Raw genomic sequence first — 16,571 nt, 5'->3', positions numbered from 1 at the left:
AGATGTCATCTTCGAGGTGACCTATAGAATGGATAGCAGCCAATTGCCTGTACACATCTCTGTCTGGGTCAAACGAGACCGTGAATGAGACATACAAAGACCGTGCCATCATACAATCTTTTGTAAGAGAACAACTGTCTCGGTTGGGGTGAGGTGTCACAGATCCTATCTCTCTCATAGCACCCACTGACAAATGCTGGCATGCATCCAAACAAGTGGATCTTTCCTTTTCCAGCTTTTGAAAACATTTAGGACAATACCAACTCATTAATTGTTCATCCTTAATTAAGTCAGGGACTTCTCTAATTTTAAGGATCGCAATGCATCAGTAATTGTGCTTACAACATATTCCCCATATGCAGAACATATAATTTCTTTCCCCAAATGCTGATCTCTTTTCTGATCATTGTTTAAAGCAATTAACTGATTAATTTTCTGTTGAGTTTCATTAAACAATTGGGTTATATCATGCATATTATAAACAGTAAATCGTTCTTCCTGTGCCAATCCCTTTATTCTGTAACATTGGATTGACTACTCGGTTAGCTTCCTCTTTTAACACATAATCTATATGCTTGCGGATTTTTCCAATATCCGCCTGGTTCCAAATTGACATTCCTGCGCCAAATAGTCCTGTTAGGGATCCTAAACCTCCAAGGAGATTTAAGCTACGTTTTCTCCTAAGAGTTGGTGACTTAGGGACTTCATCATCCTTCAACAGAACAATATCCTGCTGATAGGCTACAATCCTATCCACAAGTCGTACTGAGAAAAAGGAAGCTACTTTGGTATGCTGACAATAGCTAAATTCTCCCAAGTACCAATTAGACAAATTTAGCACTACAGGAATATGCATAAATTGAACTTGATTAATTATTTTTCCCATCATGGGTGTTGTGGTAAGACCACTAACAGGTCCTGGGTTTAATACTGGACAATTTACATCATTTGTTCTTGACTGATCAACATCATAGTCAATAACTGGGTCCTGAACTCTAAGTTCAAATGTCATATTCTGGACATATTTTTTGTTTCCTGTTTTGGTTTGAAAGGTAGCTATGATGAGCACCTCATATCGCCCTTGATCCTCATATTCAAGTTTATACAAGGTTAAACTTCCCCCTGTTATCAAATTATTACAGCTAGCATTATTTTTCCAAGTTCCATAAGCTATACCATGTTTTAGGGAAGTTGAATTTATAAATGTCTTGCAACCACCCCCCTTTGAATTCTCATCCAAGGGCCACATCCTTTTCCAACCACTAGAGGGTAGTGCAGTTACTTTTTCCAATTGATATTCAAAAGTAACATCCTCCCCCCGAATTCCCTTAACCTGTTGAATCGGGTTGTTGACCAGTTCTGGATTAAGTATAATAGTCCGTTCCTTCTTTGTTGGTATGTTCTGTTGCTTGGGCTCAGACAACTGAGTGTGATCCGGTCGTCTGGCACTAGCTTGCCAAATTAAATGTTCTGGTAATCTCATTGTTCGGCCTGTCATCACTTCAAAAGGTGTTTTATCAGTAGATGCAGCCGGTGTCGCCCTCAATGCCATTAAAATTAAAGGCATGAGGGTGTCCCAGTTACGTCCATTGGCATCAACCAGTTTCCTCAACATCACTTTTATAGTCCGATTGGTTCGTTCCACCATCCCAGATGACTGTGGTCTGTATGGGATGTGTAGTCTCTGCGGGACTCCCATCAATTTAAGACAATCCCTAAAGAACTGTCCTGTAAAATGTGATCCCTGGTCTGATTCTACTTTTGCAGGGATCCCCCAGCGAGAGAAGACTTGTTCTACCAAGACCTTGGCAGTGGCTTTTGCAGTATTGGCTTTAAGAGGAAATGCCTCTATCCACTTTGAGAAAGGATCGATAATCACCAATAGATATTGGTTACCTCTTTGGGTCCTTGGCAAAGGACCTACAAAGTCAATCTGCAAAGCCATCCACGGACCTTCATACACCTGGGATCTTAGTGGCGCATTTCTTTTGGATGGAGTAGGATTAGCTTGGGCACATGCCAGACAATTTTCACAATATTGTTGCACATCCATCCTAAGAAGTGGCCACCACCCTACAGATGCAAGACGTTGGACAGTTTTGTCCACTCCCTGATGTCCTCCTGTAGGAGTGTCATGGACCATGTACATCATTTCCCTTCGTAGGTGAGCTGGAACTACCCACACAGGGAAAGGACCTCCTGTATACATGAGAACTCCATCTACGACTTGTAACTGCTGTTCATGTCGTTTGTACAAAGGGTCTATTGTTAGTGATCCCTCTTTGTCTATTTTGGAAAGCTCTAAAATTACTTTTATTATGTCCTTATCCAATTTTTGCATGTCTTTTAGATCTGGTATATTGGGTTGTACCAATTTAGTTGCAGCTACAGGACATTTAGGATTAGGGGTAATAACAGAATACTCCTGATCCTTACTTTCCCAAAATTCTCCTGATCGGGCTCCTTCACGGGCCAATTTATCAGCTTTCTCATTTTCTATAGCATAAGGGTCTAATTTCCAGTGAGCTTTTACTTTTTTTATTTTGATTGGCCGCTCTGAAACAGTAACTATTACTGTTAACCAATGGATGTATCTCATCAGTGATGCATACCTAATAGGTGTGCCATCAGAAGATGTAAAACCATTTGTTTCCCAATATGGTAGGAACTCTGTAAGAGAATTGCATACCCATGCAGAGTCTGAAAACAGACAGATATCTTGGTATGTGGTGGTGATGGAGAACTGCACACAGTACTCCAACACACAAGCCACTGCAGCTAATTCTGCATATTGAGCCGAATGTGGAGTGCATGAATATGCCTTTTCCCAAGGCTCTCCTTTCTCAGGGGAACTGCATAGATTCCGAACCCAGTATAGGGTTTGCCTTGATGGTAATAACTAGAACCATCAACAAATAATTTATACCTATTAATGGGATCTGTCTCCTGGATTAAAGGTTGAAAGAGCTTTTGTTTTTCCTCCCCCCTTAGATCCAATTGATCAAAGTTGGGACACTTGTGTGGCTCTCCCTGATATAATAGAGCTGTTGGTAACAAGGATGGTGTCCTAATAGGTTTGACTGCAATATCTTTCCCTTGCAGTAATAATGCCCAGTGAGCAAGGCGAGCATTTGAAACTTGCCCATCTTTTACCCTGTTGGACAGTAAAAACTTAATAGTCTTTTCTATGTATGGATTTGCTTGTTCTGGGTAAGGATACTGTTTTTGGGCTGAAATTTCTCCTCCTTTCACCACAATAGTGACGGCCATGCATCCACAGTCATGTTTGTGTTTAGCAAAGGCATCTGCATGTTTGTACAGTAATGCCTGTAACTCAGGTTGGTCTGCATGTTTAGCCACTATTTTGTCCAAATCATACCCTTCAGGTTCAAAGTCCTCCACTGGAGATACCATGCCACACTCAGGTATGACTACTGGAGAGTCATCCTTTTCCTGTTCTACTGAAAGACACAATAATTGGTTACACAAATCAAGAACACATCCCTGTTTGTATAAGAAATCAGTTCCCAATAAGGAATTATTTGGGTCTGCTAACTTCATTAATGCAAAAGTATGATTCTTTCTTAGGTGACCTATCTGTACTTCAAGGGTGTAGAAAGTGTGGTAGTAACCTGATTACTTGCAAAGGTTGCAAGTGTCTTGGTACATCCTGATGATAGAGGAGAGGATCTAGGATCCTCGACATGGAGAATACTGATTGCTGCTCCAGTATCTATAATGAGATTCCTGTCTAGTCCCTCTATTACTGCAGATATTGTGGGTCTTCCACTTGTATCTCTGCCTACAGGGGTTATGACTACACTCGGGGTTGTTTGTAGTCATGCAGCATATGCTGTCAGATAATCAAGGGGTTCCTCCTCTATCTCCTCAGAGGCAGCCAATTCTGGAGGAGTGGCTGTCCACTGGGGAAAAGGGGATGGATCGACGGAGGCCACTGGACGGTTCAAGGTTGCTGAGCCTTGGCCTTCCATCATCATCAGCTCATTCACACGGGCATGAAGTTCTCGGATAGCCCGTCGTTGAGCCTCAAGCGTCTGTTGCACTGTTTTAAACATTTTCACAACTGAGTCCTCAGTTTTGTGCAAAGGCGGTGATTTAGGTCTCTGCAGACGTGAACTGTTCTGTGCAGCATCTGAAAAGAAAGGAACACGATCCCGGGCTCCTGCATAGGATCCAAACGCATAACCCTGTCGAGGGGCCTGGCCACTCGAAGGTCCAGGGTTATTACGTGGGTTAGGGTCATTTTGCCAACGTTGATACTTAGGGAATTTAGGAACTCCTCGTCCTAATCCTGGCTGAGGTTGAGGTCCCTCAATCCTCACCGTAGGATTAGTTTGTGGTTCCTGAAGTACTGCAACCGGGGCAAATTTAGAGCCTCCCTGTGCATGTGCTTTAGCCAGTAAGGCTAATGTTCTTTTTAAAGAAATATCATCAGTGATATGCATATTAACCATTTCTCTTAACTGAGGAAGAGAATTATTAACTAACAGACTGATGTATGGCAGTTCACCTGTTTCTTCTTTGATATGACTCCGCCAAGCTGCACTTAACCGCAAATGAAACTGATGTGGAGTTTCATTAGGTTTCTGCTTTAAGTTAGACAGAATTGCTACTCCAGCTTGCCCTGGGTGCTGGTTATGTTCCAATAGGGCTACTGTCTCTTGAAAACTTTTCTCTCCTACCCTAAACTTAAGTGGCAAAGTACTCCACAATGCTCGATTCACTGTGAGTTGTAAGATTTTAACCCAATCTTCCCTTGGTAAGCCAAACACTTTTGCTGTCTCCTGCACACGTTGTGCATGCATAGCAACTGAAGAATCCTCCATCATTCCTACTTGCTTAGCTACCAGGTCTAAGGTTTTAATATCTGTAACAACTGCTACAGGACAATCAGAATTGGAACCTGCAGTTCCTTCTTCTGGATCTGAATCTGAGCTTTCATCTGAGCTTAAATCTACAATTTCTATTCCTTGACTCCTTCTACCTGGATTCACATTTTCCTCATCTGAACCATCAAAACTTTCCACTGGAGATAATCCTGGGTATCTAGGATAATTTTCCATGAAATGTCTATGGGTTACATTCAAAGTGTCTCCACACTGACGCAGGACATCCCTTAGTCCACTAAAGTCTGGCGTGGTAGGGCGTTCTACCGATACACTAGGTGATACCAGCATATACCACGGGGGTGTAGAGGACCCACGAAATTCCTGGGGTCTAGGCAATGTTGATTGCCCAAATGCCAATAAATGTCCACCCAAAGGGACTGGATTTTCTACTCTATATGGTGCTAATGTAACATTGGGTGGAGGAGCAGGAATCCTATTCCCTGCTTGGTGTTGTAGCTCTCTTTGTAACTTAGAGATCACTACATCACATGCATTAGCTACCTGTGTTACCTGTGATACAGCCTCTTCCAACCCTTGAACAATGACTGATTCTAAAGGTACACTCACAGAAGCTGTCTCTACAGAAGTAGAGATCTTTTCCTCTTTCTCTGCTTCTCTGTTTGTGTCACTAACTGCTTCACTGACTGTGACACTTGTCTCCGCCTCCTGAACTGTCACTTCAGAACTTCCGTCTCTTATTGGCAGACTGTCAGTTTTCTCTGCACTGCCAATTTCCTCTTCTGACTCTACAGATTCAAGATTCGCTTCTGAAGGTACTGTGTCTGCTTCAGCTAATTCTCTTGTTTTACTTCTAGTCACTGGTCCAATATGATTTTCTACCTCTGTCGGGTCCACCATACCAATAGGAATGGGAATCAATTCTTCAACTTCCTCTGCTCTATCTTCTCCCTTTTCTAGTTCTTTAATCTTTTCCAACAGCCAACCACGGTCCACTCTATAGGCTACCAGCATCTGCTGAACTTCCCTGAGTAACTCCATCTTTTTATCCAATTTCTTTCCCAATGAACTACAAGCTACAAGCAAGCATTCAACAGCTATTCCCTTCACCACCTTAGCTCTTTTCTTTTTCTGCTCTGTTTCATCCTCAAATACATTACTCACAAAACCCCATGGGTTTCTCTGCTCAGAAATCATTCCACTATTTCTCAGCTGCTCCAAACCTCCACCATGTTCCTGAATATATTTCCTAGCAAAGTTTTCCAAAGCTAAACTGCTAGAAATTCCAACACACTCCACTCCTGTTCTATCTTCACTTTTAACACTCTTACTACGAAATAGAGAATTCATCTCTTTCTTTTCCTAGTATTTTCACTAGAATCTAGTATAGTCTAGTATATTCACTAGAATCAATCCTCTGTTGATTTACTTCTGATACACAAAAAGGCGTCCCTTTTACAGAAACAACAGGATAATACCCCTTGTACACCGGTTTAAACACTGTATCATAAAAGTCCCAAGTAAATAGAGGGAGTGGGGATACTCTCTTCTCTCTTCTCTCGATGGCTTATAGCAGATCGAGAGGTCTTTCCCCTCTGTCGGGACCTGCCAAATATCGGGGAATACTGAGGCAGACGGATCAGAGGTGCAGTCCGGAAGAGTTAATGGGACTAAGATAAGGTATCTTTGAACTATTCAAGTTCTGACTGATTGCGGCCTTTCTGGCGGCTATGAATACCTTGCTTTATTAACTCCCCGCCACCACTAGTGTGGGTCATCGGATCCAGATGCTACTGCGAATTATTTTATTCGGTACCATTCATTAACTTCTTCAACATATAAAAACCCCTTTCTGTGCGCGCTTATCACTTTAAAACAATATTACTTTAATATTCAGTTATCAATACAACACCTTTAGGCAAAAGTGAAAGTAAAGACCTTAAGATTGCTTAACCACAATACAAAACGGAAATACTGGGCGTGCTGCCAGCAGCAATAACCACAGGAAGTCGTCTCTGGTTTAAGAGTAAGATTTCAGAATTTTACTGAAATTTTAACCATTTACTTACAGTTCAAAGAAAAAGTCTGAAATTCCCTGAAATTCCTGTCACACACTCCTTAAATCTCCTCCTGGCGGCTCGCCAGTCTGTTGCCTGATTTGGGAAGGGTTAGTAGGGACAGTGGAATTTATCCACTTAATTTAGGTTTATTTAATACTTAATTTTCTAATTAATTAAGAATGTTAGTAATAATTAATAGTTATTAATAATATGGGTATGGCTCGCCAATATGTGTGATCAGAAGATAAAAGTTCGTCTTGAATCAGGCTTCACAGAATTTAATACAAGGAGATTGGGGAATAACAGGAATTTACACTGAGACAAAGTTTAGTCAAACAAGACCTTTTATTTAAAATCAATGAAACAAGAAGTAAATGTAAAATGTTAAAAACAGTATGAGATTACAAAGTTACAAAATATCACAGTTCTTTAAGAGATATGATATGATATGATACAGTTCTAAATGCACTCTGCAGCAAAGAGTACTAAAGTGAATTTCACACCTCTGCTAGAGGAAGTATAGTTATAAAGAAACTGGTTGTAAATTAAACCCTTCTTAGCATAGATGCTTAGAGGTGAAGTAGAAATTAAGAATTATTTCATACTCACAAAGAATTAATACTACGACTAGCATTGACAGCTTTCGTAGGAGAAGGAGGCAGGTTGAGACGACCAGGAAACAGAGAGATGTATCGCCCTCGCCGCTAATGGTGGATTATCACACCTTTTATAGGGAAAAATCCTTCCTCCTATGCCCAAATTTGTCTTTCCCCCATGGAAAGGTGAGGGTACCTGTTTTCATAGGCTGACCTTTGTGTACGTACTAATGACAACTATCTACGTATCTTGTGGTAGACTTGTTATATTTTGTGGGCAGAAATACCCTACTTTTGCACCTAACTAGGTGAAAGGTTAGCAGATATTCAGAAAGTCCCTAGACAATTTGCGTAGGTTTGTTTCCTATTATCACTTTTCTGAGTAAGGGTCTTAAAGGTTGCTTTCAGCATCACAGAGGAAATAGGCCAGGATGTCTGGCCCAGAAGCTTCTAGGTATCATTACAGCTTATTGCAAATTCTATTAATCTATACAGCCTACACACTTTTATCAAAAAGACATTTTATACAGACCAACAGATTAATCCTCAGGGCTACACACAGAGGGTAGCAGGTCATGTTAATCAGCCAAATGTGAAAGAATTACGATAGCACTATGTCCTGCCACAGAACTGGAAGATATGTCGAGAGGTCGTCATTGCACCATGACCCCCTTCTGACAACAAAAATTACTACATGATTCAGGAGGGGGGACCAACACCAAAGCCCCAACACCCAGGCTGGGGGGGTGCAAAGCTGAAGCCCAAGGGCTTCTGCCCTGGACAGAGGGCATGTAACCTTAGCCCTGGGTGGTGGGGCTTGGGCTTGGGCTTCAGACTTGCTGGGGCCCAGGGCCAACACCAGCCTTGTTGACCTCATTAAAATGGAGTTGTGAGCCACTTTGGGGTCCCAACCCGCAGTTTGAGAACCCCTGATCTAGACCATCCCTGACAGGTGTTTGTCTAACCTCTTAAAAATCTCCAGTGATGGAGTTTTCACAACCTCACAAGTATTATTAGCATGGGTAGCACTCAAAAGAAGTCCTGCATCGAGTGTGCTGCTAACTCGCCAGAGGAACACAGCTGGATTCTAGTTAGCCTCTGGTGAAAGGCAAGCAAGACATTTGACTTCATTTCTTGTGCTCTTGTTTCTGCTGTCTACAAAAACAGCAGCTGGTGGCATTAGGGATTGACTGGACAGAAGAACAAGGCAGAGAGTGAATCAAGCAGCTGAAGACCAAATACTGCAAAGTCAAGGATGCTGATGGTACCTCCGGGAACTCTTCTTTTATGAGGAATTAAACTGGGTTCTGGGAACTGTAGTAAGCACTGAGCCCACAATGTGCATGATGAGCTGCTGAGTGGAGATAGCACCCTTATAACTTCCCCCACCCCAGGCACTGCCAGAGGAGAGCCAGCTACCTGATGAAAAGTAAGAAGTGACCTGGTGCTGAGATTGGTAACCAAAGACATTATGCCAACACAGCAGCTATAGCATGTCTTCAGTCTGTACTTGGAGTTGTTTGGGGATGGCTCTGGAGAGCAGCCTGCTGGGGCACCAACATCAGAGCAAGTGTTGGAGCCTAGTAAGCTTCTGCTGTAGTGCTTTGTTTATTACAAATACATGGATGAGGAGGATTTCCAGCCTAGGAGCCTGTTCAATTATACAAGTCAGAGATTTGGTGTGTTTCTGTTCACGGCCTAACCCATGCCAATCCCCTAATACTCCCTTCCCTGGATGGCCTCCTTAGCATACACAGATGGCTGTCCTTCGCTGGCCTGAGCAGATGTTCACACTTCTGCTTGGGAACCTTCAGAATATCAATGTTCCCCAGAGCTTGCCCTGCCTGACAGGATTGAAAAAACCATAGCTAGTAACTAGACCACTCATAAGCCCTGCAGCCTGCCCTGGGGAGAATGAAGGGGTTAAAGAAATAATTTCAGTTGAATTTTGTATGTGTACTTTAAAACGATGTGTGGTGGTCTACAGTGCTGCTCCAAAGGTATCTGAATTGACCTGTATTATTGTGTGAATAAAATACTTTTTCAATCAGTGGGCTGTATCATTTTTTACTTTTAATTAGTTCAAAATCTGTCATAGAGAGGGAAATGTAATCTTTTTTTCATGGTCATATGATAATCAGTGGACAGGTTCTTTGAGTGTCACTGTAGGTTGAGGAAGAAAGAGCACAATTGAAGGAGGAGTTTGAGTGATTACTTGTGCTCCTGTCTACTCCCTGAGTCCTCTTTGCACTATTGTGCCCTGAAGATCATGCAACCTTTGGACAATTCAGGAGATGGCTGGACCACATCAGATGCAATGATTACTAACACATGGCATGGACAAATGTACCCTGAGCATTCACCTACTCAGTCCAGTCAAGGGCCCCATGTTCAAAATGCACCAAAAGGCCAGAGGGAGAAGGGATGTCTAGGAAATAACTAGACATGCCATTAGAGAACATGGACCTTTGAATGTTTTGGCACTGAGTTTGTTTATTGTGCAGTATGTTTTGATGTCGGTTGGTCTGCTTTTCTAGTTCTTGCATTATTTTACATACCAAAGTGTTGAATTTGCACACAAGGTTATAATAGGTTTTATTATGTAATGTTAAGTGCCACAGATTTGAATGAATGGCATCACATGCCTATTCTCAGTAACTTTCATAACTTTTTTTTATAAGTTTCTGTGATGACAGTTTATACTCACTTGCAGTACAGGGCCAGTATTGATAAAATGCAGAACACACCTCCATACACTTCATGGGAGTGTCTGCAGAATTAACCGTACATAATCCCAACATACTTAATAAACATAGCTGTCCCATACCTAGACATAGCAGAACCTCCAATAACATTTCATTTTTCTCATGTATGGGACAGTACAGCCCATTATCTGGGTGCACAAAGCACTCCTGACTTCCACTGCTGTATATAATGCTTCAGAAACTGAGCACCATCTTGAGTCTGTTCTGGTGAAAAGATTCCCCCTTTTCCTGACAGCTATTGTGCAGAACACAGCAGGCTATATTATTGTGGTCTGTATTGATGACACTGGCATCCAAATGGCTTTGAGGGCAGCACCAATGCAGTTCTTTTGCCAAGTCCTCTGAAATCAGGCTATGGTGTCATAAGCAATATCAGGACGAGCAGGGTCTCCTAGAATAGCAGTAATTCTTGTGGGAATAATGTGCCAGCTTGTCTATGAAGGTAAAGTCATGATCTCTGGAACACTCGCACATGGGATGGTCCCGGTGCAGTTTGGAAACGCCATTCTCAAGTCAGCAATAATTTCAGGAATATTTGTAATATCCACCACTTTGGGGGTACATCACAGTCCAGCTCACCTCACAAACCTGCCACAAACCCCACTGTTGATTTGCCAACTCAAAACTGTTTAGTTACCAACCAGTCGCAGACTGGGGTAGCCATCTTCTAAATGACCATGGTCACCTGCTTCTAGACCAGTATGGTCTACCTATGTGGTGGTCTGGTGCTGGCATGTTGGGATAAACTGATCAGAAACCTGAAGGAACATCTGCTTCTTCACATGAAAATTGTGGACTTACTGCTGGTCATCCCAGGTCTGCATGATGATGGGATCCCACGAATCTGCTTGTGGCCCTGCTCCAGAAACACTAGCCTTTATAGGGAAAGTCTGCAGCTCAGGCACCAGGCATGAGCAGCATCAGCTGGGTTGTAGCCAGCATGATGATGATCCCCTTAGAGAGGTGCTTTTGGCAATTCAAAAGTGCCACCAAAATATCCACCAGCATCTTGTAGATGCTCCACCACCTGTTTCCCAAAATAGGACTGGCGGCATGAGATGGTAATGTTCTCCCACTAGGTCGGGATCCATGTTGATGACTGTGGCTACTAGGTCTGTTCAGACACACAATGGTTTGAGTGGATGTGTTGGTGGGCTAAAGCCACCCTAGACATTCTGGTCAATTTCTGCAGGACAGACCAATTCTCCCACAACCACTATGAGCTGAGCTCTAGACCATCTTTAGCCAGTGAAGGCACTAAAACTCCTGAGGTATAATAGTATATGCTCACAGAAGATGAAGTTGTGACTCAGGCCTCACAACTATACTGGCACTATGCAGACCTGTTTCCAATGTAGTGTGGATGCTCAAGCACAGGCTTGGAAACAGAACCTTCAGGCTCAGGTCACACAGAAATACTTATCTGTACAGCCCATTTGAATAATTTTTCAAATGAGTTTATTAAAATCTGTCTTTCATTTACCATCAGATAGCACAATATGCTGTCAAGTGATTCCATAACAGTTGAAATACATCCAGTGTCATGCTTGACATTCCTTCATCATATCAGAGCATATTAATTGTCCCCATTGTAAATATTTATGGTTGTAGACAAGATGCCACAGAAGTGGTTTGTGAATATTATCACTGCAGTACAGATGTGTAACTCATTCTTCCAGAAAATCCCATGGTGCTGGAACATAACACAACATAATCAATAGCAAGTTGTCATTTTGATGGGAAAAGCTCTTCATGGTCCAATTTTAGTGACTATTTCATCAAGCTACCTTTCACATACAATAGTCTGCAACAGAGCCAGAAAGTCCCACTATATACCATCATTTCAGCCACTGTGATTTTAATTCCCCAATAGATTTTATAATCTCTCAAATATAGACTGACTGACTGACCAATAATTTAAGCAGGAAATGTGTTTAGTATTACCTGTGGACATTTTCTACAATCTATAGGATCACTGAACAAAGCAATGAACATGTTATATTGAAAAAGAGTTCTGAACTTATAAGCATTTGAATAAAAATCTTTCTAAATGAGTGATGTTGTTGCAGTGTGTATCTAAAAAGCAACAGCACTAGCAATGCATTTACCATTAATTTCCATACAATTTGTAAAGTTATTACATATTTGGAATATTACCTACTTTTTTTCATGTACACCATAAAAATTTATGATGTATTCCCTTCAAATGCTTGTATAAAAAAGCATGAATAACAATAAAATGTGATTTGTGAGGAGAGTAGGAGGTACATCTTCATTTTTAATTACCTTTTTCTTGTCAATGAACATTGTAAAGTACTGAGGTAAAATATTTGCTGCAGTTTAGGGATATACGTGCTGATATCGAGCATTTCATCCCTGTATCAGGGCAATGAATGAATCACAGAAGCAATACAATCAAGACATTACACTACAGTATACAGTGTGAAATGAGAGCTTAGATAGAACATACAGCCATGGCCAATGAATTATGTTGTTTAAACTAGGCTTGGTGAGTGGGAGGAAAAAATTGCCACTTCAGCAAGTTTGCTAAAATGCAAAATTTAAGAGGCAAAAAAAATTCCTCACAGGGAGGCTAGTGCAGAGTTTAGCAATACTCTCTTTATACTATATTATCCTTAGTTCATTCTAGACTCTACAAAAAATAAATGACAGAAATTAGACACGGACGATATTAAGGAACTTGAACCTTTAGACATAGCAGGAATATTTTGAGACTTTCAACCCACCATGCTTTAAAGGTATTGCTGGAAGGACCCTCCCCGCCCCAAAGGATCTGTTTATGGGATTGTTCCTTTATTTTTGTTTCATAAATACAGAAAAAGAGAATGAACATTTTCCTCATGGATCGGTTCTTCAAGGTCCTTCACTTAAAGCCTGGTCCTGTACCATCTGAACTCTGTGGTAAAGATCCTATTGATTTAAATGGGAATAAGATTATGACATGACTGCTCAAGCAAAATGCACATGGAAGTCTAAGGGAGTAAAGATGGAATAAATAGGTTTCATCTTGTTGTATTCTTAACACACCAAATATCTTGCAAGCCATAAAAGAATGAGTGAACTGAAGCCATCATTTTGTGGTGTGTGTGTGTGTGTGGTTTTGTTTGACTCTCTCAATTCACTGAGTGGTAGTGCATAAGGATTCCTTTATTAGTATAATTACTGCAACTACAGTTAGCTTGGCACTTATGTCTGTTCTCTTTGGCTTTTCCATCACTGCTGTACTCATGCTTTTTGTTCTTGTTGGATTTTTTGTTTTGTTTTTAACCACAAGAGGTACTTTGATGAGGAGACTGGTGGAAAGATTGTATAGAAGGTAGAATTTTCTGCCATCAGCATTAGGGATAATACCCAAACTAAAAATTATTCTCGCACATTTGTGTACTAGCAAATCAGGTTGTGAGAATTAATTTTTAAAATATATTACTTATCTTCTAGTGTACCAATTTTAATTATTTCCTCAAAGATGTTTGTAATTAAGTGATCTAAATCATTTTTTTTAATCCTGCATTTTTGGATGAATGAGTTACCTTAAAATTAGTTCTCTTAAAATGCAAGGTATACAACAGGTCTCAACTACCACAGTAAACTCAGGAAGAAAGGTTGTCTTAGAGCTTTCCAAGACCCAACACACTGAAAGGCTTTTACAATCTAAGACAATGACAGAGCTCCCAGTCATTTAGGGCCAGATTGTGACCTGCTATGCATAAAGTAGGGGCGGCTCCAGGCCCCAGCATGCCAAGCACGTGCTCCAGGCCCCAGCACGCCAAGCACGTGCTTGAGGTGGCAAGCCGCTGGGGGCACTGTGCCAGTCGCCGCGGGACCAGCAGACCCTCCGCAAGCAAGCTGCTGAAGGCAACGTGCCTGCCGTGTTTGAGGCGGCAAAATGCCTAGAGCCGCCCCTGGCCCCACACAGCACAAGGGATAAGAGATACTCTCAGAGCTGTCTGACACAGGTGGGAGGGGAGTGGATAGGCAGGAGTGGAGTCAGAGGAGACTTGACTTCTGCAGTGTGCCAACCAGCACAGCCATTACAGATTGGGAGGAAAGTAATTTGCTCCAGGTATTGGGCAGATTATGTCTCCCCTTCGACTAAGTGGGGAACCAGGGACCAGACTGTGCCTCTCTGAGTCACAGTCTAATCCCTTGCTTCCCCCTGTGGCAGTGCAACCATGTGCTACCCTATTCCGGGTTGTGGAAAAGTCCATAATCTAGACCTTAACAGTGAGAGATCAGGTCCTGAACACCATACCTTAAATTGCTCCTGGTAATTAAGCAGAAGTCAATGGATATCTTGTAGCACTGATTTAATGTGCTCCCAGGAAAAAAAAAGCACCCTTTAACAATTTGTACCAAATGAAGAATTTGTACTGTCTCAAGATGTAGCCCCATGTAGAGAAAAATTCGGTAGAGTGGTCTAAAGGTGTTGAAAGGAATGGATCACCACAGCAAGGTCCATGCCCTAAAGAAGAGGGCACAGTTGCCTGAGATTTCCATTTTACATAGAAAAAACAGTAATAGCCAAGTTGGCATACATGTGTAGAAATCCCTTACATTTAGAATCAATTAATGAAACCCAAACTTATTCAGATCTTTGTTTTCCTCAAGTGCTGCAACATCTTGCCAATAATTTTTAAATGTATTATTTAGATAGCGGCATTTTGTACCATTGGAATTAAATACCCTCAGAAAAATAAAGATAGCACAAGTGATTCAGAGAGGTTTACTTTTTTAAAAATGTTATGCATCTTAACAATTTAGCTCAAATCATGTGTACTTAGATGGAGTCCCAACAGCAATGCATGGAGAGTTTTTCAACAGTTCTTGGATTTTTGTCATGATACAGTATCTAGTAATGATAGCTTGAAGGTAATTTTCTGCATATGGTAATTTAATGAGAACTATGAAAGTAGTACCTCAATTGACTCAAGTATTATCTTTACAAAACTGCTAACTACTATTTTATTGGAGATATATGGAACTATTGTGTATAGGATTTACTGGACCTCAGTGCCTGTTTTCTTTGGTTTTGTTTTTGTTTTCATGAAAATGTGGCATGTAACGTGTGTGATTTCTGGCGGTAAAATACAATATCAGTTCAGAAGCCCAGCAGGTGCCTTCTAATCAAATTACATGAATAATTTTCTATGAAGGTGTGTATGAGAGAGCACTTATAGGGGAATTTTACAATGAGGAAATTGGGAAAGGAACAGATGACTAAGGAAGATCAATGGACAATAAAGCTCTTAGGCATTGCAGGATTGACAGTCTAGTTTTATACTTTAGAAAGGAAAATGATAAATACACCTGACACTTAAATCAGTGGCACCATCAGTTATGAAATTTGTTCTATAGCCTTGTTAAAATTATTTGTAGACATATTACTTTATGGACTAACTGTGTGTGTGTGATAAACTAACTACTGTAGTTGACTCACTAATCCTTGTAACTGCTGCATTGGGAAATTTCTAACTAGTTAGCTTGTAGAATACATGAGTTCCCCACTATCAATGATACTGTATGCAGCTTGGTCCCTCAAGCTAGTGGGAGAGCACCATCAGAAATGGGACATTTCGAAGGAAGGAATATTAATGTGAAACATTTAATTGGAAAGATCATTAAAACCCAGAGCTAAAAGCAAATCTATTTAAAGTATATTTTATTAATATGACTGGTGAGTACATAACTAGTTGCCTGACCATGAGAAGAAAATGTAGTATTGCAGAGAATCAGCTAAGTTTAAGAACTACTGTAATCTCTCTCCAACAGAGTTCAAGTCTGCTGGATGGACTTTAGTAACCAAACATTATTCACTAAAAGTCAAGAGCAAAATGTTAATTTAAAATCAAGAGACTTGTATTAGTCCAAGGGTTCTCAAACTTTTGTACTGGTGATCCCTTTCACATAGCAAGCCTCTGAGTGTGACCCCACCCCCTTTATCAATTAAAAACACTTTTTAATATATCTACCACCATTATATATGATGGAGGCAAAGTGGGGCTTGTGTTGGAGGCTGACAGCTCATGACCCCCCATGTAATAACCTTGTGACCCACTGAGGGGTCCTGAACCCCAGTTTGAGAACCCCTGTATTAGTCACTCTGCAGAGAGAGCCATTAAAAAGTTAATACTTACTGAGGTATCACACTCTGGAGTCTATTATGCCTCGTTGGGCCTCTGATTTTGTGGTAGTGAAGAGCCATCTTGCCCCAGTAGATTCTTCTGAGCAGCACAGCTGCTATGCCAGCTCTCACAAGGATAT

The 16,571-nt window shown here is 41.2% G+C and overlaps 1 protein-coding gene across 1 annotated transcript in view; it reads right to left on the bottom strand.

The window, feature by feature from the left end:
• Window positions 1-475: 475 nt before the first annotated feature.
• LOC120406162 overlaps window positions 476-16,571 on the bottom strand; it is a 41,195-nt gene continuing 25,099 nt past the window's right edge. Inside the window, exon 4 of the mRNA XM_039540536.1 lies at window positions 476-1,122. Coding sequence (XP_039396470.1) covers window positions 476-1,122 — 647 coding nt within the window. The remainder of the gene's footprint in view (window positions 1,123-16,571) is intronic.

This window comes from Mauremys reevesii, linkage group 5 (genome assembly GCF_016161935.1).
Source record: "Mauremys reevesii isolate NIE-2019 linkage group 5, ASM1616193v1, whole genome shotgun sequence".
NCBI lineage: Eukaryota > Metazoa > Chordata > Testudines > Geoemydidae > Mauremys > Mauremys reevesii.
Note: the sequence above shows the minus strand (reverse complement) of the source record. Positions and strands in the feature narration are given on the sequence as shown.